Source organism: Ammodytes marinus (genome assembly GCF_949987685.1).
Source record: "Ammodytes marinus genome assembly, chromosome: 17".
NCBI lineage: Eukaryota > Metazoa > Chordata > Actinopteri > Uranoscopiformes > Ammodytidae > Ammodytes > Ammodytes marinus.
Window position 1 is genome coordinate 13,416,217 of NC_137221.1, and position 26,336 is coordinate 13,442,552.

A 26,336-nucleotide genomic window follows, 5' to 3' on the forward strand; every position below is an offset into this window, starting at 1 on the left:
TAACAGTAACTTTAAGTGGAACAAAAAGATAATGAAATGTTCCTTCTCTGACTTGTCGGTTAGTCAGTCAGACAGTCAAAACCAGCAGAGGTGTTCTCTTGTTATTCCCAAACACACATACAGCATTTCTCAAAGTGCCGATGGCACCACCCTGTGGAAAAGTAGTGGCAGAAGTAGGATTATTATAAACCAATTGGAAATATAGGAAATAACAAATGAAAGAAGCAGGAATGGAAAAGTCAGGTAACATGTAAAACTGGGTTTATTGTATTTGATAGTGATAGGAAATGATACCTTTATATATTCATGACAGGTCTTTATATAATTAAAAGTTGTGGTTTCGCTCCATTTTATTGGATTAGGAGACAATGTCATCTAAAGGTGTCCATGCTCTTTAACACTTGACATTTGCACTGTAACCTTATGATCATAAAAAAGGTATTTGGACCAAGGAAAGTTGCTAGATCCCTTACTTGATGAAAGTAAAAAAACAGCAATATAATAATGCTTTTATTAAACAAACTACATACAGTAAGCTTACTATCAGCACAATGTATATAGACTGTCAAAAGTTGAAGTACTCACTAGAAGAATGTTTATATTACTATATCATTTGAATTATTGAACTATTATAACACTGTTACGATACTGTAGGCAGGGTGTTAACATGGAATCAGGTTGTAATACTGTTTAACACGATTCATCATGTATTCCCGGGAAATCTTTCATCTGAAATATAATTCTAGCTGTGAAATAAATAGAAAAGATTCTCAGATGTACTTTAGGCACAGTATCGGGGCAGATAAATGAACACTGAAATATGACAGAAGTGGTACTGTATAGCATGTTTGTTTGAACCTAGTGTGGATGTGTGCAAGTCCAAAACATCACAGCCAACGATTAAACAGAACAGCACAAGCAGTTTTAACATTTTATTGATAAATTATCATTTTTAAAAAGACCCTTGGGCCCATCCTCTCCTTCCATCTGTCTCACTACAGTTTTCCAAGTACTGAATTTGAACTATGTACAAAGTTTAATACTATTTCTGCTTCATCATCATCATCATCATCATCACATTCAAAACAAGGTTAGAAGCGTGAACTGTGCCCACTGGTCAAGGTCAGGAGACAGGATGCTGAGTTAGCTTATAGCAATGCTAGCGAGCACAGAGTTCACCGGAGGTCAGAGTATATAAGCGGGGAGGAAGAAGGAGGAAGGTTTACATTCTAACTCACAGGCAGAAGGCGCAAAGACGGGAACATAACACGCTTTAGCTACCTCTCTGAAAAAGGAGATGAGAAACAGCCACCTCCGAGACCTCAGTGACGTTAACGAGTCAACATGCAAACATGGGTCACCACATTTTCACTTCTCGCCAGGCAAAAAGAAAACGCAGTGGAGGAACGGTTCAAAGTCACTCAAATTAAAGGGTTTTGCTGTTGTGGGCTAAAAGCTGTATGGTGAACAAATGAAAAAATTTACGCTGATTTAAAAAAAAAAAATTAACAAGCTCCTGTTCATCTTGATGCTCTTCTTGACTACTACCGGGCAGAAAAATTGGCACACATGGGACATTTAAGGGAGGATTTTCCTATAAAAAATTGATAATTTCTCAGAGTTAAAATCATACAGCAATACTATGTCAGTATACACAGGCAAGGTCAATGGTTACAATAGAAGAGTTATACTAGCAGCAAAACAAACACACACTATTGCATATAATCGTAGTGCAATGGGCAAACCGTTCTCAGGCATCATCTCATTTTGGTCTGGTTCGTAACAAAAGTCATCAAGTGGGTAACGTGATGTGCAGTCAAGCTGCTGAAAAAGAAGAAGAAAAGGTCCAGAAAGACCAAATCCAACCAGTTTGCTTGATTTTAATTTTGAAATCAGCTAATGTTGGCATTCATTGAGAAGATGGGGGGGGGGAGAATCACAGTTTCTTTTTTAAGTTCTTGATTCAGCATTTGGGTGAAACGTTGGCAGGATTTGGCTCCTTGTGGACGAGCAGGAGGACTGATGAACAAACATTGGAGTTTTGTTCAGCGCGTCAAACACTTTAAACATTTCAGACCCAAACACAACAAGACACACCTCCGACACACACCCTCGTCAACACATCCACAACACCTCTTCAACACACACACGTCAGCGTTTGCATTTTTAAACTCTGAACAAGATGAAGAAACTAAAAAGTGGGGTTTTGTTCTTCGAAGCTGAGCCGAGCCAATTCTAGGCGAAGCTGTTCTCCGGGTAGCTGACTTTAATGGCTCCCCAGTAGCAGGCTCGTATCAGACAGATGAGGCCCAGCAGGTAGGCGAAGCCCCAACCCACGTAGACGGCGTTGTATTGACTAGCAAAGTCCCGAGTGCCGACCTGTTAATACAAGGATAGAGGGAAAAAAGTGGTTTAAAAATAAAAAAGCAAGAATATAGAGTTTCATTTATGCATTGATCTCACTAATATCTTGCAGAGAAAGATTAACAAAATCAAGCCCATAGTTCATTATGTTTGGCTTCATCAGAAAAAAGAAATGAAAAGGCTAACATATTAATGAGTCTAATCCCATGAGATTATTAAGAAGTGATTATGACTCCAACATGATTATACAAAGTCTGATGTAACTCTGATATACTGTGAGGAAATGAACAATATTTGGTTGTTTTTGTCGACTGAACAGTGCAGTGGCTTAAAGGGCCAAAGTTTACTCGATATGTTATATAGATCATGTATTTATGGCATGGATTAGGTGCATAACCAAAGCAGAACACTGCCATAAACCTGTGTTAGTATGCTAACATGCTAAACTACAATGGTGTACATGGTGGTAAACATAATACCTGCTGAAAATGAGCATGTTAACATTGCCATAGTGAGCATATTGCCATGCTAGCATTAGCATTGAGCTCAAAGTAAAGCCTCACAGAGCAGTTTAGATGTCTGCAGATTCTTGTCTCATTTCATTTTCTTTCTTTATATAATTGATATTGTTAGATATTTCCAGCTAAATGCTTCTTTGTGAAGCACTTTGAAGCATATAAATCCTCGCTTACTTTATGAAAAAAATTCAAATAAACCCAAACAAGACAAAGACAGTACTTACTGTTAAACCCACTCCAATGAAAATGCAGATCAATCCTATGGTTATATAAGCACAACAGCGCCTCCTGGGAAGCGCACTGCCCACAGACGATCTGAACAAAGACAATCGAGAAGAGAGAAGGGTCAGTGTTCAAAGAGAAACGGTTGTAGAGATGGAAACATACAGAATACATTTGAGACGTTATATGTTTTGTTTGTCTAACACGGTCTCTTTCTTCTGTACATGTACATGCTTGTACAATTCCTTTCTAAATCAAACCTAACAGCCCTGCAATATCACTATGAATACTTTGAGACCGAGGTGAAACATGTAGTGATATATCATCTTTTCATGATGATGCGCCTGATGCTGCCCTGATACCTTTTTCTTTCTTTTTTTTATATTATTTTTTGGCATATTTATGCTTTATTGGATAGCTCGGAGAGACAGAGGTGAAATGGGGCAGAGAATGGTAATAACATGCAGAGAACCACCACGAGCCGGGGCGAACCTGTTTTCTGCTGCTTCTGAGGGCTGAGCCTCTATGGACGGGCTCTCTAACCACTACACCACGAGCGCCCCCCGTGCCCGATCAGTTTACCCAGTGCTCTCCCTCTTTCAATACACTCATACAATCCTATGAGCCAAAAAAAAACATCTCTCTCTTCCTCTTCCAAAGTTATAGCCTACATGAAAGCCCTGGAGGTGGGTCACATGTATAGCTCGCAACAACTTCAGACTACGACAAACACATGCACAAGTCATCCCCCCTCTTACAAACACCGGCCTATAGTATCTGGGTACATCACCATTATTTAACTCTCCTTCCCCTCTCTCGCTCTCACATGCCTCTCATGTGACGGGACTCGAGCATTCTCCAGGAATGGCTGGCATTCAGATGGCTTAAAGGGGAGCCTGATCACCTGATTCATTACCGACTCCTTTTTAAATCCCCTCCCGCTTTTTTACACATTTCCTCTTTGTTTCCACTCACTCTCTACGTTTGTACAAATTCATTCATTTGAGCAGCGGCCATACACAGAGCCTTCTTTCTTATTCAAATTATGTTTTTTAAATATGTAAGCCCCCTGAGGTGCACTTTACATCACTTACAAATCCTAACTAATCAGATTGGATGTATAGTGAATCAGTCAGACTGGGAGGAATTGGGGGATTTCCCTTTGGTACTACTAAAAATGTATCATACTGAAAAGTGTCCGTTCCTTAATTATACTGTAGGCATTTAGTTTAAATCATCACATGATATGACTCAATTTTACCTCAACTGTTTTGACTTCTGTGACATTCTTTTTTTTGACAAAATAATCGTCCTTTGATTCACCATCAGTACCATTAGCTAAGAAACATAAACTTTAAAATGGTCTCCAAAAAGAGTATCGGCGTCGCTTTTTGTATTCAATCTCACCTTAATGTGCATTAGGTGAGATTGAATACAAAAACCATTGTATGTTTTGCTGCTTGTTATATCAAAGGGATCGAAGGGATACATATTCTGCCAACTCATTATGGTCGGATAATAATAAGTTAATATAATAATATAATATATAATAGATATAATAAGTTTTTGGTTTGCAACGTGATGTTTAATGTTCTTTTCAAATGTTTTTTTTGGTCAACACACCTCAGCCTGTGTGTTCTATTTTAGATTAACTATAGGAAGATATAAACATGGACAAAATACAGGGGTGGAGATATTATTAGGGATCCTGTCTAAATATAGCAATAAATGGAGCAAACAGAGGCAGAAATACAGGGAAAGTTGGCAGAAGAGGAACGGAGCCAGATGGAGACAAATATGAGGACAGACACAGACATATAGAAACAGACCCAGAGGCAAAGACAGCATGTTCTGGCTGCAGCTTCACTGTCTGGTGTAGATTTTGTCCATGTCATCCCTTTCTGAGTCACCTTTAAATGCCCTCCCATCACCCATCACCCCTCAACCCATATGACCCCCACCCCCCTCTCTCCTTCCCACTTTAACTGCATGTAATGAGGCCAGGCTGTAAATCCTGTCACACGTCTAGATTAACCTCCCCTTCCCTTCCAAGAACTGAGAAGTCCAGTGAATTTATCCTTAAAGCGAGCGCTCGAAAACTTCTCAGGAAACAAAACCTTACCACAGATCTAAAGGGCTGGATGTTGATGCCAATGCAGAAGTGAATATTCTCAAAAGTATTTTAAAGCCTTACGCGCCCCACACACATCCTGCGTCTACCTCTGGAGCGCGTCGCGTTACCTTACTGCTGCCTCTCTCGGACTTTTCTCGGACACACATGCAACGTCTCAGCAGCTGCTGCTGCAGCGCTGCTTCTAAAAGCCCTATCTTTCTACATAGAGTTTTCATAGATAATTCCCATTAAAAATGAAGTTCTTTCATGTCATCTATGATGCATATGATTTATATTGAGTCTGGACAGTAATCCGTGCGCCCCATTGCCATTTTTTTTCTTTTTTTTTGCCATATTTTCGCTTGTTGGAAGTTTTATTTTGAAAGGGACACACCAGGAAATGGTGAAACTACAGCGAAAGCTGCCAGTATGAAGTCAATATGACTCTCAGCAGAGTATTTCAAAAATCACTTTACTGATTTATACGGGAGAGAGAGAGGGGGGCGTGGTCGGGGAAGAAGAAGGCCGTAGACACAGATAGAGCAACGGAAAACTGTTGCGCTCATCATGATCTTTTTTATTTCTTCACTATATTGGATCTCTATATGTGTCATTTATCCAAAAATGAAATGCCAGAACTAATTGAAAATTAGGTTTTAAATCCCTCGGATTTTGATTGCACAATTAAATCGTGAAATAAAGGGATTATTCGCGTATACGACTGAGGGATATTTTATTTTGAAATAAACACACCGGGTAAACGTGTAACTAGAGTGAATGCTGCTGGTATGACTGTCAACAGAGTATTTCTCTATCAGTTAAAGCACAGAGACGCGAGAGAGACGCGCTGCTCTCAGAAAAAAATAGGCGAGCCTCCTGAGGTGAAGGGGAGCGTCGCTGCAGACGTGCCTCCGACGCGCCTCAGCAGTGCGTCTGAGGTTGGATGTGTGCTCGCTCTACGTTGATTTCACAGTCTGTGACTAAAAGTCAGACGCAGACGCGAGGTAGACGCGCAGTAGAGGTAGGATGTGTGTGGGGCGCGTTATGCTTCCTCTACTGTGCAGTGTGCAGTGTATCAGTAGTTAATGAATGTCCTAATGAGATTAAGATAACGGCTTAATAGCTGGATAAATCGGGGTGTGTTCACCACCTCAATGTGATGTATGATTCAACAAACCTCACCTCCACCCTGCTGCCCAAATTAAGATTTGCTGGCTCGAACCAAAGCTTAGCTACTGTACAACAGGTCCTTTCTGAAGGCTGAAGTATTTATCAAGGCTGTGGTGTATTCACCCCTTTAAAGACCAAACTGGTGGTTTTGCACGTTGAAGGCCATTTTCTGCAAATCATTAAAACTTCACATTAAAAGAGTACCATTTTACAGCAATGCTCACAGTCCCTTTTAACTTGGCAGCCATTTGGAATCACAAAAATGAAGTTGCTGATTCTTGACACACTTTGCAACATCACCGTGAATACTAAGTATACATTAAAATTTGTCAAAACTTACTAAAATTAGACCTTAGATCTTCCCAGGGAAGATTATGCACTCAAGAGTCCGTTAAATAATTTAAAGAGAGAAATGAATAGCATTTAATTGATATATAAGTGTGCATGAGTTATGGGGATTTTAAATGTCTTTCTTCCATCCTACGGTGACATAAATAAAACTCGAAATACAATAATTTCAAAGTAGTCAGGCAAAACCATGACTGATCATGGAGTGTGACGGTAAAATGTGTGTTTCACTGCAACCTTTGGGCCTCTTTGACCTTACATTGAGGTTTGTTGGACTCACATTTTTTTGCAGTGGGGACACTTGGCTAGTGTGTTAAAGCGAAGCTCCATCCACTGTGAGGAAAACAGAAGAAGCAGCGCTGTTAGGTTACATCACAGAGGAGCATACACTCATGCAACAACAACAGCAAACTATGATCATACGGCGCTTTCAGACCAATCAACGAGGATTTTACATGATCACATGTGTAAATCTATTTATTAATTTATGACTGTATTGGAGAAGAAAACAGGCTAAATTAGCATCTACTATTATTCCCCTGTTGTATTAGTTAGGATTCTGATGTTATGCAAATGTTTATCCCATCACAGATCAGCAGACTTTTTTAAGGTCTTATTTGCACAAGTTTAATATGTGACTTTTGACATCAGGCTTCAGAGGAGGAAAGAGGAAACAATCCCATGCAGAAAATCCCAGTCAGGCCCAAACCAGTTTCATATGCTATAAAACATCAACTGAAAGCCGGATGCGTATAAGTTCATATTATCCCCAGTGGAAATAAGGCCCGCAGATTGAAGTGGAGCAGGTTAGGCTGTTGTTAATATGTCCGCCAGTGTGACCAGCTTTTCTCAACCTGCTGTTGTTGTGGGGGAGAGCCATCACTGGGGAGGCCAGACATTGGCTGGGATGACGCGGCGTCCTCACTGCCCTACAGACGCCGCAAGCAACAATGTGCACACGTTAAGGGGACAAGAGCGCTGATTTTGACATGCGAGTCGCTGTCATACTGACTACTATACAGTACCTCAGGTTCTGCACCTTCTTACTGGCCAGTCCCCTATATTAAAATCAATATTTGATACAATAACTACAAGTTGGAGGGGTTTAAAACTCCATGAAAGTGAACATTTTGAACATGTCAAAAATACATTTAGTATAACCTCAGCTGGTAAGACAATTTATTTTGAGATGGGAATAATCTCTCAAGAGTTGCAACCACACTGCATTTAAAGAACGAGCAAGATTATTAACATGCACTCAGCAACAACAGCATATTCCTGCATGAAGAAACTCTACGATTAGTTCAATTAGTTGTCTTGCTAGGTTTACATACTAGGAAGGTGTTGCCACAGTGTCCGCAGACCACCCTCATCCCCTCTGGCTGGAGGGGCAGAGCCGGCTGGGCAGGTTGCTCCTCGGGGATCACCATCACCGGGCTCAGGTTGATGATGCGTCTGCTGTCGAAGGAACAATGAGAAAGACAGGTTTATAATGGCAGCCTATCAAAGAAGAGTTTTTGTTGACTTTCAACTTTTCAACATAGTTCAACATTTTAAATGTTTAGCTTTTTGACTCACTCTCCGGCTCAAGAAAAGGTGATATAAACCGTTCCTGTAACTGTGCGTGCATTTTTTATATAGAAATGGGCAAAGTTCGTTCATCCAGGTAAGCTTAGCAAATGTTAAATGTTGAGCTATTCCTTTAAGTAAGGGCTTTATTTGTCTAATAAAAGTTGGTTTTCTCAAAGCCAACAGTCAGAGCTTCAAATGTGGCTTGGGGAAAATAACCTGGTAACATACGAGAAATGTTCCAATAAGCAGCTGACATTGACAGTCGGCTACCTACCAGTTTGGTCGAGGACATCCTATCCTCCTTGATGAGTCTTTACAGATGAGCAGGCAGTTACAGGGACACCTCACGTATTTCTTCCCTGTAGGGGGGTTCTTGATGGGCTGGAAGGGAATGTAAAAAAATCAGCTCACTGGGAACTTGTCAGTATAATACAGAAGACAAAACAAAGACATAAAAGAAGAGTGTCATGTTAGCAGGGTGGAAAAAGTTCTGTGCAAAAAAATCAACACCTTTTCCTTTTATCTATGAAATCCATATTGGTCCATGTTATGAAATGCTTTATCTGTCAGTAGAGAAGCATTTACCATGCTAGACTACGAAATGTGTTTATGTTGATTACACAAAGCCCTGACACATATCTCTCCAGCTTTAGATTCAGGGCAGCAATGTCTGTTAAGCCTGAACTGAAATATGATACAACAACTGAAAGGCCAAACGTTATACACTGTGCACTGTTTTGGATCCAGTGAAAGAGAATCTCACGTATACAATGATCAGACGGTGGGAATGGCATTTCCCCACCGAGTGTTTGTGATGACAGCCATTCGTTCTCCACTGACAGCTCGATCAGACTGAGACGCAATCAATTAGTTCTTATCACTGGACTGATGGATTGCTGTGACACATGTCCACATCAACATAGGATCCAAAAGGTGGAGAGGGCAGAGATGAGAAAAGAGACGGCCTCCACTTACTGTGGCTTCATTGCAGACCGTGCACTTGACCACGTGCTGATGCAGCTTTCCATCCAGGTTGATGAGCGACTGGCAAACGCGGCAGTTGATGACAGGCACACCGCCGGCGTCTGGGCTGGCGATGGCTGTGTAAGGAGGAGGTAGTTCGGCTTTGAGGAAAGAGGAGGGCACAAAAACACACAACACACGGCCAGCTGTTATCGACATGCCTCTATAAAAGTTGATTTGTACACATAATTACAGCATCTGTGGAGGTATTGCTTAACACATGAAGTAAAATCAGTGAATGCAATTTTTTCTTTCAGGAACACGTTAACAGGGTAAAAACATGTATCCTTCCCAAAACATCTTACAGTTACAGAAGTTCATTTTGAAGACTTATTTTCTCTAACAACAATCACACAAACAATTAAATCCCTCCCTTTATGCAACTAGTGTATAGTCGGTCCCAGGCATACTGTATGCAAACCCATGACAGGCCTTGCCTGGCTCTGATGGTTCAACATGTGATTCTTCTCTCTTTTGTCAGAGGTCAAAACACCACACTGTATGTTTAAAAAAGAAACAATGGGCCTTTTAAGATGTCAAAGGGACGTGGCAAAATCCAATCCAGCTGTAGCCAAAGTTAACATGTAAAACATATGAGCCAGTCATCAGATTATGAGGCCATGGCACTTAGAGGATATATCAGTACGATATCGTGTGACATTAAAGCTAGATTTGAATGTGTATTCATTAATACATTTACATTAAGAAACACTTCAGAAGAAAGAAACATCCACAAAGATGTTATGAAACAAAGAAAAAAAAAGGTTAAAACAGCAGATGTAAAAATGCTGTTCCATGTATCACATGTTTGCAGACTTGTTCAGTTGGTGCATCAGTTTGACGGGCAGCTACACAAAATACCTCCGCTAATGAGGCTAAAAAGCACTGAACTGCTTCACTTGAGAAATGAAGAAAAAAATCCAGGCTGCTGATTAATGTTTCACGGCCCATAAACGGGGGTAATCAACCTGATCAAATGGTCGACCTGCACAAACTTTAAAGATTTTCTCTTGACGTCTGAAATAACTACTGTGAAACAGCTACAGAAACCCATGTAAATGAACCCTGCGCTCTTTAATCCCACTTTAACCTTGTGTACTTGGTCTACATTCCATGTGTTTCTCAGGGTTCTAAAACCAGTCATGAGCATCGCTACTACTAGTGTAGTGTTTAAGCACACTCTATATTCAGTGTTTTCCCATAGCAACAATTTTAAATCTCCATTAAAACACTTCATTTAAACTTCAATATCAAATTAATTTAGTCCATTTTCGTTGTAATTTTCACCTGAGAAAATATGTAATTGTCTGCAATGGAAAATAAAGCAATGACTTGGCATACCATCAACTATAATACTTCTATTACTGTAATTAATTTGAAATGCAAAGCCATGTAAAATGCATGCGTCTGCAGTTAAAGTAACCACCTACATTCTTCATAAGCTAAGTACAGATTTACTGCAGAGCTCAGGCAGCGACAGGAAAAATGTAGAGCTGAAAGGATTTGTAAAATCATAATCATTCAATCGTCAGTTCCAAAACTATAGTTCCCTAGTTCCAGCTTTTCAGATGTGGAGAGCTGTTTTAAATGTGTCTTCGATTAAATTTTAAATGTGTCTTCGATTAAAGGAAGCCGATAAGTAACTGTGTGTGTGCGTGCGTGCGTGCGTGCGTGTGTGTGCGCGCGTGTACGGTACTGATGCATGTCTGAAAGTCAATATGGCAGCTATAGGTTTTCACTGTCTGTGTCCTCGGAGCCGGAGGTAATATGAGAGGACGCTCCTTTACAAACCACCAGCAGCAACACAACATACAGCCAGCAAGCACGTCCTGCCTATAGCTGGAGCCGTCACTGGCTGGATCATGGGTCTGTTGTGGGATTGTGTGGTTTGTGGTGAAGAATGAAGGCTGATATAGAAGCTGCTCTTCAGACACAAGCTGCTCTGGGAGATTTTCCTGTTTTTTATTCTGTTTTCTTTTTCCTGCGTGGCATCAAATAAAAAAATCGTTTTTTTAGGTTAAAGGATAGGGCTGGTGTAATTCTATATTTTTTCGTATTCTCAACAATTGCCAACCAACAAGAAATAAGTGTGTCCCAGTACGATCTGTCTGTGAGACACTATAGTTCCAGCTTAATAATTTAAAATAAAGACTCAAAGTTAGAGTAGGTGGGCACTGTAGTTTCGTACATATATATTTCGGAGTAAATAGTATATTTGTTGGGGAATATTTTCAACCACGGATTAATGCACGTTTAGTGCTCCTGTGTAGGGGTGAACTATGGCCTTATCATGATGTTGCAAATTATTTCTGTGATTATATTTAGATGATGATTTACTTACATAGGTAGATGATGATCAGAAACCCATATTTAGCCTTGGGTTTGACAGTTTATATTCTGATTTATTACCGTTATCACGTTAACATTTGTACCGATATATTTCCTGTACATTATGATTACACACCCCTACAGTGGGCAGTATACAGCAGCCGGGTAGAGTAGCCTATGTGACTCAAAATAAACTACAGTTACCGTGTAGACTGTAATGAATAGAACATGTAAAGCCAGTGCAACAGTTTGGCTCACTGATGGGGTTTCAATTGTTTTTTTGGAGCAACAATGGAGAAAGAAGATGTATCAGGCTTTAGCTACACGGACAATGTAATGTAATAGGAATCAGTTCTTTTAATTGGATTTGTTTGCAATGAGAAAAAAATCAAAAAATATGACTGGATGATTAGCATGTCCCTGACCAGCACAACTGCACAGATTTGTTGCAGACTCTTGACAGCGGTGGTTTACAAATGCGATAAAAATGCATATTTTAATTGCTTCTTCTATGTCGGTGAAGCGTTGGCTGAGAAAGAAAGTAAAACCGAAGAATTGATTAATCACTTTCAGGATTAAAAAAGCTTGTGCATGCTTTTGTTGAAGTCAAGTTGTTCTGCCACAAATAGAAAAACATCACGCAAGTGGCAAAGAAATCGGGCACGGCGTCTTTCCAAGCAGTCGGGAGGCAGCCAAGGTCATTGGTTTCCTCCCCTCACCACCACCACCACAACACTGTGAACACTGGAGGAAACAGTGCATACAGTTATTCACTACCTGTTACTGTTGCATTCAAAAATTGCCAATCAGAATCAAAATTGGTTTTATTGTAGGATTTTGCCATAATCATACTGTGTCCATAGTAACCATATTATTAACACAAACCTATAGAACATAAGCGTATCTTAAAGAATATAAATACTATATTTGATTTATATTTAAACAGGTTCATAATTTGACCGTGTTGTGGAGATATTGAGGAAATGAACACAGCAAGACATTGTGCTCACTTTCACACATCAAGATATTTCCCTCAAGAGCACCATTGCAGGCATTGTGTTTCAACACTTCAGTTTTGGCATCTTTGATTCAGACTAATCCATTATTAGAAACTGACTGAGAGGAGATTGTACCCAAACAAAAACCATGAGAAACTCGAATTATCCATAATCCGGACTGCAAAGAAGGGAGGGAGGGGTGAGAATTTAGGCCATGAAATGTACTGAGATTCATTCAGGCTTTATGGTACAGTACCGTTGTATCCAAACAGGCTTACAGGTCCATACAGTTCATTATAATCTAGAGGTAAAGTCTTTATCATAAATCCGGTGGTGATGGTGAAATATGAATGCTGCAAGATTAGACCGCTACGAAACAACAACATAAGTAGTTTGTCCTGAAACGCTCTGGAGAGAATATCACGCGGTCGTCAATGAATCCATTCATTTTCCCCAAAGAAATGTATTTTTCTTAATGAGATCGTAAACAAAAAGGTGCAGTCAGGGGAAACAGTCCAACAGTGTCTGAAACCTCAATTTACTTCAGATTTCAGATTCAGAAGATTCATTTGGTCAGTCTATCCCATTCCCATCCATGTCAATGAATTAAATAAAATACAAAAACTAACGACAGCAATCAAACCAAGCTGCCAGTGACAACAACAAGTGTACAGTCAGATCACGTTAAGTAACCTGATTCCACAGTTGAATTAGATTTCAAATCAAACAAGTCGTGAACAAAGCATATACCTGTGACATGAGTGTCTGATGTGGAACTTCTCTCAAAGGAAAGCCTCCGGCAAAGGGAAACCGCAGGTTTGGTCATGTACAGGTACTAGGCCTATGTAGGCCTATGTCAAAACACAATTTGATCTTTTGCTACATAAACTACTCTATCAGACTACATTCAGTGCAAGGGCCAGACTTGACAGCAGCTTGTAGGCTGAGCAAACAGAGGATTTATGAACAGTAATTGTCTGGGCCATTCAGTCCTTGTTGCATGCATCATGATACTGTAGCCGACATTCAGCTGTTTACTATAAGCAGACTGTCGACGCAGGATCGGTTTCCTGGCAGTACATTTGCATGACATGTGTTGAACTGTATTGAAGACGCAATGGTAAAAAGAACAGGTTCAAACTGTTTGTGCAAGATCGAGGGTAAACATTTGTTGTTGACAGTCAGTGGTGCATTTGAGCAATCAGCTGAGCTGCGATCACTCAGATGTCACGTTACGACATTTAAATCGTGTGCTGTTGATTTGGCCTCATCCACAATGGACACATCTGGGCTTTTTTTGTCGATTGGCAGCTGGGACAAAAGGCTGCTAAGGCTGTAGCATCTGCATCCCCACCCCCTCCAAAAAGAAATCAACAACATAAGCAGCACACATCATATGAGTCGTCACAATGCCAGATCACGACTCGTATTATTAGTAGTATTATATTTTTTTCATGAAGACCACCAAAAACATTACAGGCCCTGGCGACTTGTGAATGATGTGCGCGTCTCTGCAGTGAAAACAGAGCTTGCTGTTATTGTAGGCCCTCTTTCCCTAACCCACTGCTCTAGTTCTCACAGAGCAAAGCTCCACCTTTTTTCCCCAGCCAGTCTTGCCCTTGCAATTGCCTTGCTGCTGTTTTGATTTACGCACTTCATACTCGATACGCCCAAAAATGATTCAGCATGCATGCAGGCAGGCAGCGGGGGCTCTCTACCAGTGCGTCGCGTGTTTACCTTGGGGACTTGAAGCCTGCAGGTACGGGGGAGCGGTGGGGGTCACATTCTCGGAGTTGGGGCCCGACAGCAGCGGAGATCGTTCGTCCATGCCGTCGGAAGCCATGCTGTCGGCAGCCGTGAGAAGAAGAAGGAGACTGGGTAGAGGCGGCGGGGCTGGGAGGCTCCTGGCTGCACCGAGTCTTCACTCAGCACGGAGGAGCAGCCGGCGGCTGGTTGTTGTTGGTGCCGAGTTGCTCCGGTACAGCAGCAATCCCGATGACGGAAGCCCAGAAGGGGAGGGGCCACGCGGTGTTTCCCGCCCCTTACTAACATGACCCGGGCACGGGCAGAGCTCTGAGCACAGAGCCCGTGCATGGGCCCGTAGGATAGTGTGAAGGAATTTAGAGTGCAAAACATGTCCAGAGATTTAAATTAAAATCTAAGGCGAGACACAGCAAGCAAAAACATTGTTTTTTCAAGCTCTAGTCAATATTGATATTTGTGTCTATTTTGCTTCCATAATATTTATCCTTTCATACTAGTAAAATATCCAAACGTAGGCCTAGCCTATATCTAGGTGTTTATTTTACTCAATCTTGTCTGTTTGCGCGTGTACTCTCCAATGCAACCATATTTAACGGCCGTTATCTCCACTCTGGACCAAAAATCTCCACTTCTAAAGCACTTCCATCTAGCCTACTAGCCTACTTTTTTTTACCCTATTCATCTGCAGTGTCTCGCCTTACGTGTATTATATTATCGTGGGCTCTTATTTGGCTCTTATTTTAACTTGTTAACAATATCAAAATGTTTTGTTGTCAACACGCAGATACAATCTCAGGGTTTTTAATGATGGAGAGGCACAGTGGTAAATCTATAAAGCTGCGATATCCAGTGTCCGCCACTGGGTGTCACTGTAGGATCACTGTGTTCTGTACAGTCCATATTAAGATCTTAATGTAGGCATATTAATTAAGCACTCTTACGAGGGGTAAAAGGTAACAGAAATTAAGTGATAACAATTGCGTTGATAAATTGCATGTGAATTGATTGACAGAGTAGTTCCTATTTTGGGTGGTCTCTGTACCATTAGTACACAGTGACATTTCTAGAACTGTTGTGGTGGACAAATTACTTTTAGGTATAAAATGTGTTTCTGTATTGTCATGATTAACTGGACTTTTTACCTAAAGCTTGAGAGAAGGTTCAAACTGTCCATTGAAAAGATTATAAGACCATGATGGGGTCTATTTCTGATGGAGACTGGATTCTATTGATTAAACGAGATGACTCAGAAGAGCCATGCAAAAACGTCTTTGTGGCCTTGTTTTCTTGGGTTTAACTAGACCATTGGAAAGATTATTTGTAAAGGAAACTCCATTGGGTCGGGTCTTTTTCCTGGTACCAGATATGGTAAATACATACTACATTCAGTTTAAAGACAGCAGAGAAGGTGATACTGTATATTCATCCAAGTATATGAACTTTTTGCTCTTTTTATTATTATTTGTATGACCCGGAACTGCAAAACAAACTGGGATCCATTCATGTATGACATTTTAATTGGTGAATGTGCTGAAGGGCCGGACTAAAATAATATAATAAAGTAAGAGGTGTAGATGGAGACTTTTCCAAGTCTAAATTGAGTCTCTGTGGCAAATGTTATATTTGAGGAGAAAAAATAAAATGTACTTTAATGGACCATTTTGATTATTGGCATACCATTTGATAACCACGTTGTCAAGCCAATTAGGCCTACCAACCACTCACATATTACTTACATATTATTAAATCACTGTGCAATTTACTTATGTTCTGCTATGTCTGACTTGTTGCACTATGTCAATCCTGATTAGTTGAGCAGTGCAATTGTGCAGGAATCTGAAAGTTGGCTCTTCAAAATCACTCTTCACTGTAACTGTGTCTGCTTTTCTGGCTCTTTTACCTAATAGTTTTCATCATACAGTCAAAAACATGATTTTTCTTCATCTGAATGAATTTGTTAAACCCTTGCTTCTAGTCTTGGCTCCTAAAATGGTTCGAAAAACATAATCTGTCTGCAACATAGGCCAAAGCAAAGTGATCTGAATCTCACAGCCCCAGTTGAAGTGCTTAATTTCGACCCCAGATTCACAGTGAATGTATCACAGGATTAGTGGCGTGTCCTTTCCTCCCTTTAAAAACTACAACTCCCTCAATTGTTTGTGCCAGAATATGCCTCCCATTCCTGGTTGCTTATGTCAGGGTGAAAGCCTCAGGGTCATATAAATTCATTCAAATCACTCAGTAAATAAACACAGATGGTGCGAATTAAGGCCAAGTTCCTTGTCTTTGGGTCAAGAACAAGAACACATTTGGGCACATCTCAGAACCTTTCTTATTGGTTCATAAAACAGCAGGATTGCAAGATATTTGTGGGAATATCTGAACGGACAACAAGCTTTTTGGATGCACAGGTATAGCTGAAAAATGTATAGATCTCATGCACATGTTGAGCTTAAAATATAGTCAAATTCTTCAAGCCTGGCATGGTCCTGCTTTAGGACATTGTAAAATGGCTCATAAATTCCAGGTGCATCATACCTCCTAACTCCATTCACATGCTCACCAGCTTGTAATCCTTTAGAGGAAGCTGCAACATAACCACTCACAAACAAAGAAGTCCATATTATTCAGTGGGCATAAGATATAGAAATGCCCCTTTTTTTCTACCCAACATGCTTGACTGGTGTTTGCACTTGTAGGTCAGGGAGACATTCCCAGACATAGGACTAGGAGTGTATTTTTGGGGTAAATTCCCCCCCTAATTACTCCACAGACTCCGACGGAGGGAAACCCTGGCTCCTGGCTGTTCTGAACCGGGGCCAGCAGTAAATAGTGATCACATCGCATGTAACAGGCTGCAGTCAGCGACAGACTCACTTTTTCCGAAGACTCCAGGCACCAGAGGAGCGTCGCAGCTCTCTCACACCGAGACCGCTTCGTCGCTGGGGTTTCTTTGCAAAGTAAGACCATAGATTGTATATAAAATAGTAAGAGTAAGACACATTTACATAGCTACAGCTTACAGACACGCGCGAACGTTATATGTGCTGATAAAAGAAAAGGATGTTTGCATGAAATTAAAGTTGTCGCAATTATTAGGAGACTTGCGGTGGTGCTTCCGTTGCTTTCTAAAATTGTCAACTGCTGGCAAACTGTGGCGCTATAACAACAGACTTGGAGCAAAACATCCGAAAATAACATTAGAATTAAAACCCATGCTGCAGATGTATGATTTGCTGCACTAAAGGCAATGATTTTCTGGATGGATACAGATGTGACAGTATGTAGCCTTAATACAGTAGGCCTATAGGCTAATGACCATGACTTTGATCGAAGATAAACATTTTAGAACATAACTTGAGTAAAAGCTTAAAAAACTAAGTAATTATGATATTAAATGCACTTATTATTATTGTAGTAAAGTTAATAGTATAAAACAAAGTGCGTTGGAGAGTTTTTAAACATTTGGTTATGAACTTTATTGTAGCTTCCTACAGGAAAGCATAACATGCTAACACTAAATATTTTGAGAGAGCTGACATAAACAAAGAGAAAAGGGGATCCTTGATGCGTGGCAATAACTGTTACATCATTATCATCATCATTATGTTGTGATTCGCCAAACCTGCTCAGTATTACGAATTTCATTTGATTATATTTTGTAGTAACGAAGATGCTCAGGGGAAATGTATTTGAGTAAAAGTGAATATTTTATTAAGGAAATGTAGTCTAGTAAAAGTGAAAGTTGTCAGAAATATATATAACAAAGTAAAGTATACAGATGCATGAAAATGTCTTCGTAGGTATTACATTACAACTTTGCTTTCATGCCAGTGGAAAGTCTGACGTTTATTCTGAAATTCATAAACAAATAGTTGGAAATTACTGGCCCATCAAAAATAACCAAGTGTGACTAAAAGTCGCATGGGATTGTACATATTTTGATGATTTGTTCATTTTTAGAAGTGTCAGTATTGCTGTGGTGAGAGAAGAGGCCTTTTGTATGAATTAAACAATAGCTTTGTTTCAGAAATACACCCCAGTATGAAAAAAAGGTTTGCAAAGAAGGTCTTTCATGATGCCAAAGCTTGACCTTTCCTGCCATTCCTATGTGTGTGTGTGTGTGTGTGTGTGTGTGTGTGTGTGTGTGTGTGTGTGTGTGTGTGTGTGTGTGTCTGTCTGTCTGTCTGTCTGTCTGTCTGTCTGTCTGTCTGTGATTGTTGTTGTGTGTGTTACACTATGTATCCTGCTCCACAAGTCTTATCAGACCTTGTGCTCCATGTTTCAGCCACTTTGGAGATGCTCCTTGGGGCAGCGAGCAGGGGGGCTGTTCTGTGCTCCCTCCTGTTGGGGCTCTGCTCCCCTGTGGAAGGTGCAGCAGCAGGAGCAGCGGGTCCACTTCCCACTCCCCCCCATGAACAGCAGTCCGGGGAGCCAGACTTTGAGGACTTGGAATGGGGCTCTGGATCATCTCTCCTGCACCTGCTCCACAGCTTCCCCGCCGACAGCCCCTTCGTAACCGAGACCCCGGGGAAACCGGTCAACTGCAGCCAGCGCTTCCTGCTACCGCCGTCCTCTGCAATCTGCTGGGAAAACATAGCCGGGCCCGAGGAGTTTGCCAAGTCCCGCCTGCTGGTCCTCCAGAACAGGGCCGCCCTGCAGGCCGTGTCCACCTCCAGCGGCGTGGAGGAGGGAGGGAACTCCTACGAAGAGCAGGCCAGAGAGGAGGTCCAGGGCATCCACTCAGACCACCTGAACGTGTCGGAAACGGTGAAGACCATAGAGAAGGTGTTTGTCTCTCTGGAGGAGAAGAGGAAGGAGGGCACGGAGCAGGGCGTCCTCACCAGGTGAGAAACAGAAGTTCATGGACCATTTGATGGATTGAAGGTCACATATTATGCTCATTTTCAGGTTCAAAAATGTAATTTGGGTTTCTTCTGGAAACTGTTTTCATAATGTAATGTCCAACAAACCGTTCCTATTTCTCATAGTGCCGTTTCTGAATCTCCTCTTTTGAGCCTCTGTCTGAAACTCTCAGTTTTAGAGCCTGAATCTTTAAACGAGGCCTTCCAAAAAGCCCAATCTCAGTGCTCTGAATTTGACTCGAGTTTTGGAACACAGGTTATCAGAAAGACAAAAAGTGCATTTTGCATATAGGTGACCTTACATGATTTAGGGGACCGCATTCAAACGTTTGGGATAAGAAGGGAACTGGATCTTATATTTAATTTTATTAAAAAGTGTGATCCTCCCAGAGCATTTTTTAAATTTTCTTTGCACCCTCTCTTTGACTTAGAACAAATCCCAAACAATACATTTTTGCTAACCATAAGAAAATGGTGATGTGTGTAATTAAAGAGCTAAATAAATTGCCATTACAGCCACAGAATGACTTTTCATGCAATTATTCTGGAATTTATACTCATGAGATCAGATGTTGTCACATGATGCCTGAACTACACTGCCAGATGTTGGGAGATTCCTTCATGACTGCTGTTCCAAAGAGAACAGAGTAAAATATCGAAAATGAAGCCATCATTGTGATATAACTATTAGAAGAGGGAATCTGTGATGTGGAAAAGCCAAAAGACTGTCTTCAGCGATCCCCCCCAAAAAATATTCAAACAACCTTCTCTTTAGCAAAAACATAAAATAGAAAAAACCCTCTCATACATTTTTTTCGATCCCTTAACAGTGGGCTCCCTGGATTGTGCAGTTTACAAGCCAAACTTTTTCAACCAGCAGATGTAATGTGCATCATTATACCCTTTCATTTCATATTTAATTATGTAGTAGGAGCAAGTACATACAGTAGACATAATATACCGTATTGGTCCAAGTATAAGACGACCCCACTTTTTTTGACCTATTTCCAGGGGGAAAAACTTGTCTTATATTCAGACCAATACAAAAATGGTTTGTTTTTCTGTGGTCACATATTTATGGGTAAATATAAATTCACAAGATACGCCTACTACAGCTACAAGCCCCACAGTACAGAGACTTATGCATTTGGCTTCTGGTAAATACTGATCAAGGGCCTGCTGTGGGATTATTCCTTAATCATTTTTAGTGAGGGAACGCTGGATCAAGTGCTGCTCATTTGGCCCCGAAGATGAAACTGCTTAAATGCCAAACAAGACAGAGTGGAAACACCATCCAGACAAGCAGCTGAGTCATACCAAGCGTTTTCCAACAGTCATCTGTCGGGAAATCTGGCCCTGGAAATTAGTCTCTGGCACTAATGACCCTTGTAAAGAAAGTTTGCAACTCAATGCTTTCTGTCCATACATTGGATGAGAGAGATCAAAGTCATCACTCCTGGACATAGAAAAACTCACACACACCGACCTCACCATCTCCGACCACCTAGCTATAATTGTAGGGATCAGCACTCCCACTCCACAACCCAAACAACAACGCTCTATCACTTTCCGTAATCTCAAATCCATCTGTCCCATCTCCCTCTCCACATGTATATCCAACACCCTTGCTGACTCCAACCTCCCTGAAAACCCAACTCAAACGGACCTCATCAACTTCTACAACCACACTCTGTCCACCAGCCTCAACCAGCTGGCCCCCATAAAAACAAAAATGGTCAAATTCAATCACTCTGCCCCCTGGTACACTCCTGAACTACACAAACTCAAAAAACAACGCAGACAACTGGAACGCCTTCGCAATAAAACTGGACTCACTGTACACAACCAAGCCTACAAAGAGCACACCCTTCTGTACCAGACTGCACTCAATCAAGCCTGCTCCACCTTCTACTCCAAGATCATCCACTCTGGCTCCTCAAACCCCCGCACTATTTTTCCACCATAAACAAATTCCTAAACCCAATGGACAATATCCCACACTCCTTCACCCCAGACAAATGCAATAATTTCCTATCATTTTTCCACTCAAATTGAAAACATTCACAGCCAGCTAACCACCTCCTCTCCCACCTCCCCTGACCCGGAACTCTCAGACCCCCTTCCTGTAGACCTAGGTTTTTCCTCTTTTTCCCCCATAACACCATCTGACCACTCCAAAATACTAACTGGCATCAAACTCTCCTCCTGCCCCTTGGATCCCATCCCCTCTATCCTTGTCAAAGCCTGTCTCCCTAATCTCACCCCGCTCATCACTGACATTTCAAACTCTTCCCTCACCTCTGGTACGGTACCCCCTTCTTCCAAGCTTGCTCCCATCACACCCATCCTCAAAAAGCCAAGCCTAGACCCTGAAAACCCTGACAACTTCCGGCCCATTTCAAACCTCCTGACACCAACCTTCTGACCCCCATCACAAGATCAAAGCACCGCACCACAGGAGACAGAGCTTTTGCCATTGCTGCCCCAACCCTCTGGAACTCCCTCCCCACAAACATCCGAAATGCAGACTCAATAAACTAATTTAAAAGCCAACTCAAAACTCACCTCTTCAAGAAAGCATATGACCCCTGTCCCACCCATGACTATTCCAAACCTCATTTTGAATTTGTATCCTGTTTTGTTGTTGTTGTTGTTCTTTTCCTTATGTACTGTATATTCTATGTGATGTAAAGTGTCTTTGAGTGACCTCCAAAAAAGCACTATATAAATCTTATCAATTATTATTATTATTATCAGTATATATTGAGTGTGTGGGCGGCAAATGCAGAGTAGCGTGTGGACATTAACTTGTGACCTTTGTCATCGCTTTCAGTGTGAAGGAGCATCTCGCTAACACAAGAGACGCCATAGATGGAAGAGACCGCGTGGCGAACGTCCTGGAAAACCATTTTTCCACTTTAGAGATGACCCTGCTCAACATGCAGCTTCGACTCAACAAACTCATCCAACAGCCGCACTGACGAGGTCACGCTGCCTCGCTTCCTTTCCTTATTTGAACTGTATTTATATGTTCATGTATTGTACCACAATGACGCAAATGCATGTAAGCTCAGGATGATGTTAAGTCTGTAGTTTTAGGGAAACCACCGGTCGATCCGCATCTCATGTCTTCAGAACTTCTACCAAAGGAACATCTGTAGAGAGGAATGATCAGAGATAAATAAATCTCAGATTTATCAGGGAGATTCGATCAACATGTAGCCGGTGGATCCCGTTTTATATTTCCAGCTTGCAAACGTGTTCCACTTGTGGATTTCATGGTTGCACTAAAACAGGCTCTAGTAAAACCATCTGTCCGACATTTCATAAAACCACGTTTTCGTACGTCTGTCTCTCCAAGCTTGTGCTCGTTAAACAACATGGTGCACCACAAATATCTGACAGCATGAATCTTTATTTGAATATCAAATCTAAAACAATTTGTTTGGAAATGTATGAAGAGGATGCATTGCCTTGCAAGGTGGTCCGCTGTTATTTACACTTTAAATAGTCGCTTCTATTAGGCTGAGTGTGGGTTTTCATATGCGAAAGACACAGCATGTTCAGTTGCTTTATAGTTAAGCTGGAAGAAGAAAAAAACAGAGGTATTTGTACTTTAGTTAAGTTCTTACAACTTTTCAAGTATTTGTGTTAAACTACTCACAACATTAAACATCAACTTAGAATCAGTAACGAGAAGTCAATGTTCATCGGTGTCTAGCTCAATCATGTTTTAAAAGGCAGTAATAACTCAGGAAGGGAGACATCTGTGCTCCAGCTGTGTGGAATGGATTCCCCATTAAGTCCTCGTCTGTTACATGGAGTGAGCTCATGCGGGGGCCTGCAGGTTGTTACGGAAACACACTCCTCCTGATTGTTGCTAAGAAAACACAATTCCTTCCTGATTGTTGTGGATGCAAGACAAGCACGGAATTTATAAAGACACTACTGCCAGGAAAACCTTCAAAGACAGTCTAGGAATAAGGGGCCAAATGCAAAATCGTTCTTCAGTGTTTAAAATCTACCATTCAAGTGCATCACTTATGAGCAACAACAGTACTTTAGCCTACACACACTTAAATGTTGTGATCAACTCTGCATGAAAACCTGAGGGGTGGTTGCACTATGATACATCTAAGGCTGCTTTTCTGCAGGCCATTGTTACAAATTTAGATTTCCGGCATCAAGTATTTCACTTGGAAAAAAAAAGGTATAACTTTCTACGTTCCTCTAAAACCCTGTGTGTCGTCGCTTTACTTTCAGCTCCATGTCCACTAACTTCCTCCATGGAGCCCTACAGTTGAACAATGTAAAAGCACTGAGAAAAGTGCAGGGTCTCTCCTGCCCAGTCACTCTGCTCTCAATAAACGGTGTGCACATTTGATAACATATGTCCAGACGTGGATTGCAGCAAGTGTCCTTTTGTCTTTTTATGAGTCGACTTCCTCTTCGTTCATTTGCTCCAAAGAGTTGAGGTAATCCCGAGCCAAGATCTTTTTCGGCAGGATATCTGTTGGTGAAAAAGACAATATTTCACAGTGTCAAACCCGTTCCCGTCTTACCGTTGTTGTACAACTGTGGAAACTTAGCTGTGACAAATGCTTGTGGAAAATGTTTTGTACCTAGCTGGAAGCGATGCTATAAGGGCTTTAAAATAAATCCTGATTCATTAATCAACATGTCAATATAAACATTGCAGCAACTGACATTTTTGATTATTGCAACAACATAAAACTTGAGAGCTGCAAGTTTGAATTGAAGAAAGAATTAATTGAGAGGCAAATAAGCTGCCCACTTGTTGATTAATGTACAAAGTAACTATTTACTGTAAGAGGAAATCATTTTACACTCCCCAATATTTGTTTCTAGTACAGGCTGGAACTTTTAATATATTGTAATGCAGCAATAAATAAATAAATAGATGTTAAAAATAATGCTAGATAAAAGGAAAAAAATAACAGCACATACAATTTTTTAGGGTTTATTACAGTGAAATAAGAACTTTAATAAATAGAAGTTACAGTTAAGATAAAGAACTGGTTGAACTAAAGCTGGGAAACAAATAAGCCTCCTCTTTGAGGGCTGTATTTTATTTTATATTGCAATATTGTTATATAATGGGACATATAAGCAAAAACATATTCACACTCAGTTGGTAATACACGTAGAAACAACTAATGCAGTCTAATAAAAAAAGGCCTGCAACAAACACCTCTGCGGTAAAAAGTTAATGCTTAAGTTCTAGACAGGTCCCCCAAAACCTCCAAAAAATTAATATTTCACTTAAATTAACGTAATGGGACCATATCATATCATGCTGATATGCATGATGAAAAAGCAACAGGCATTTATAAATTATATATTTTTTTAAATGTATACAAATACATTGATTCAAGGCATTAATACCAATTAAGATTTATTGTGATAAACTAATTCAATGGGGTTAGGACTTTTTAAGGATCTTCAGGAACCCTGGAAGTGTTCTACTAACTGTGGTGGTTACAGAGGCATGTCTCTCATTTTGCCAGGCACATTTATATCAATGAGGGTTTGCAAGATGTTGTGCAGCATGTTGGTCAACTGAGTTTGTTTTAAATGTGCTATACAAATAAACTTTGACATGAGATGTTAAAAACAAAAACAAAAAACACACCTCAGTTCGAAACAATGTCACAAACTACATCAATCAAAAGCCCATAAAGTTAAATCCGGACCACTTTATAACTGTTTCAGTAAACACTGAACATTGGAACCCTCGTGGAAATATATACTGTAGGGATTTTGAATTAAACTTGAGCCATGTGTCTTGTTATCTGAATGTGTACTGTGGCCATAGCAGAAGCATGATTTACAATAATCTTCAAAGCTCCATGTTTCTCTAATGTTTGAACAGACAGTCCGTGCAGGTGCCTGGGCCTGCGGAGGGGTCTCACCTGTCAGAAAGCTGAACGTGTCCGTATCCTCCGCGGTTTGAGCTAGGTCGCTGTATGACAGGCTGCCGCTTTCTTTCCCGGAGCCGTTGTTGAAGGAGGACAGAGCCAAGTGCTGGACGAACAGCTCCTGTAACAACACAACAACAGAAACTCAGTGTGAACAGGGTAATAAACGATGATAAAATAACTCTCTCAACCCGGAGCAGCGAGCTACATGAACGGTTCAACCGAGAAGCTAACAGCGAGGCTAATCCCCGTTAGCAGCAGCAGCATTAAGGACGATCAGATACATGATGATAGAAGTAATGTGCGGCTTACTGTCGCCTTCGTGGTGAGAAAAAGAGCGTCCTGGTTGATGCAGGTTACATCGGGAGAGCTCTTCATGATCAGCCTCACTCTGGAAATCGGCAGGGAGATGTTTTTTTTGTTGGTTGACGTTTGTTCGTCTTTGTCGGGATTAGTTTGAGACATCTTCATAAATACGCGGCGCCAGACCCTCACGCGGAACTCAAGTATTGTTTTGAACTGTGACGCGTTTCTTCCTTTCTTCTTCTTCTCGCCATTGACGGCCGTTTTTGCGGACGTCGCACTGGAGGACCGCCACCTGCTGGAAGGAAGTCACTTCAGGAGAAAGAACACTTTTTGTGTGCACATTTTTTATTATTGTCATATTCCTGCAAGCACATTGTAAGGTAATATTTTACCTTTCCTACATGCTATTTTTTTAATGTCTTGATATATTACTGAAATTAGTCATCTGATTTAAAAATATCAATTTTATAAATCCCTTTTTCTGTTTTGGGGAACAATAGTTGTGACTTTCTATCAGCACTCAAAGGCTTTAAAAGTAGGCAATTTCAATGAGTTTTTGAAGTGATCCCCTTTCCAACTTGGACAATTAATTAATTGATTATTTTACTTTGTTTATTTGTTTTTTTCAATTACATTTTAATTTAAATTTTAATTTGGAGAGTTTCATTTAATTCCACTACAGTCTGTTTTTATGTAAATTATCCTATGTTATATTAAATATATTAGATAGCTATATATATATTACATGTGTAGTCTAAATTAATAGACTAAAATAGAACATAATTCGTTATTTTACATTAAAATAA

General features: G+C 40.7%; 3 protein-coding genes across 4 annotated transcripts; 1 reads left to right on the plus strand and 2 right to left on the minus strand.

The window, feature by feature from the left end:
* Positions 1-906: 906 nt before the first annotated feature.
* pip4p2 (phosphatidylinositol-4,5-bisphosphate 4-phosphatase 2) lies at positions 907-14,609 on the minus strand. Of its 2 annotated transcripts, XM_080046045.1 has the most exons (8): positions 14,394-14,609; positions 9,283-9,431; positions 8,582-8,688; positions 8,070-8,193; positions 7,590-7,664; positions 7,016-7,068; positions 3,107-3,197; positions 907-2,379 (listed from the first exon to the last, which is right to left on the minus strand). In XM_080046045.1, exons 1-8 carry the CDS (start codon positions 14,497-14,499, stop codon positions 2,236-2,238), a joined length of 849 nt encoding a protein of 282 aa, XP_079902171.1. In that variant the 5' UTR covers positions 14,500-14,609; the 3' UTR covers positions 907-2,235. The 2 variants fall into 2 exon arrangements, with proteins under 2 accessions (XP_079902171.1, XP_079902172.1); XM_080046046.1 differs by lacking the exon at positions 7,590-7,664.
* A 2,446-nt stretch (positions 14,610-17,055) lies between these two features.
* Positions 17,056-23,695, plus strand: LOC307263637 (uncharacterized protein). The gene is made up of 3 exons (XM_080044836.1): positions 17,056-17,380; positions 18,709-19,267; positions 22,119-23,695. The coding sequence occupies exons 2-3, from the start codon at positions 18,720-18,722 to the stop codon at positions 22,264-22,266; spliced, it is 696 nt and encodes a 231-aa protein (XP_079900962.1). The 5' UTR covers positions 17,056-17,380; positions 18,709-18,719; the 3' UTR covers positions 22,267-23,695.
* On the minus strand, positions 22,685-25,713 carry chrac1 (chromatin accessibility complex subunit 1). The gene is made up of 3 exons (XM_080044839.1): positions 25,537-25,713; positions 25,219-25,345; positions 22,685-23,795 (listed from the first exon to the last, which is right to left on the minus strand). The coding sequence occupies exons 1-3, from the start codon at positions 25,693-25,695 to the stop codon at positions 23,716-23,718; spliced, it is 366 nt and encodes a 121-aa protein (XP_079900965.1). The 5' UTR covers positions 25,696-25,713; the 3' UTR covers positions 22,685-23,715.
* Positions 25,714-26,336: the final 623 nt, after the last annotated feature.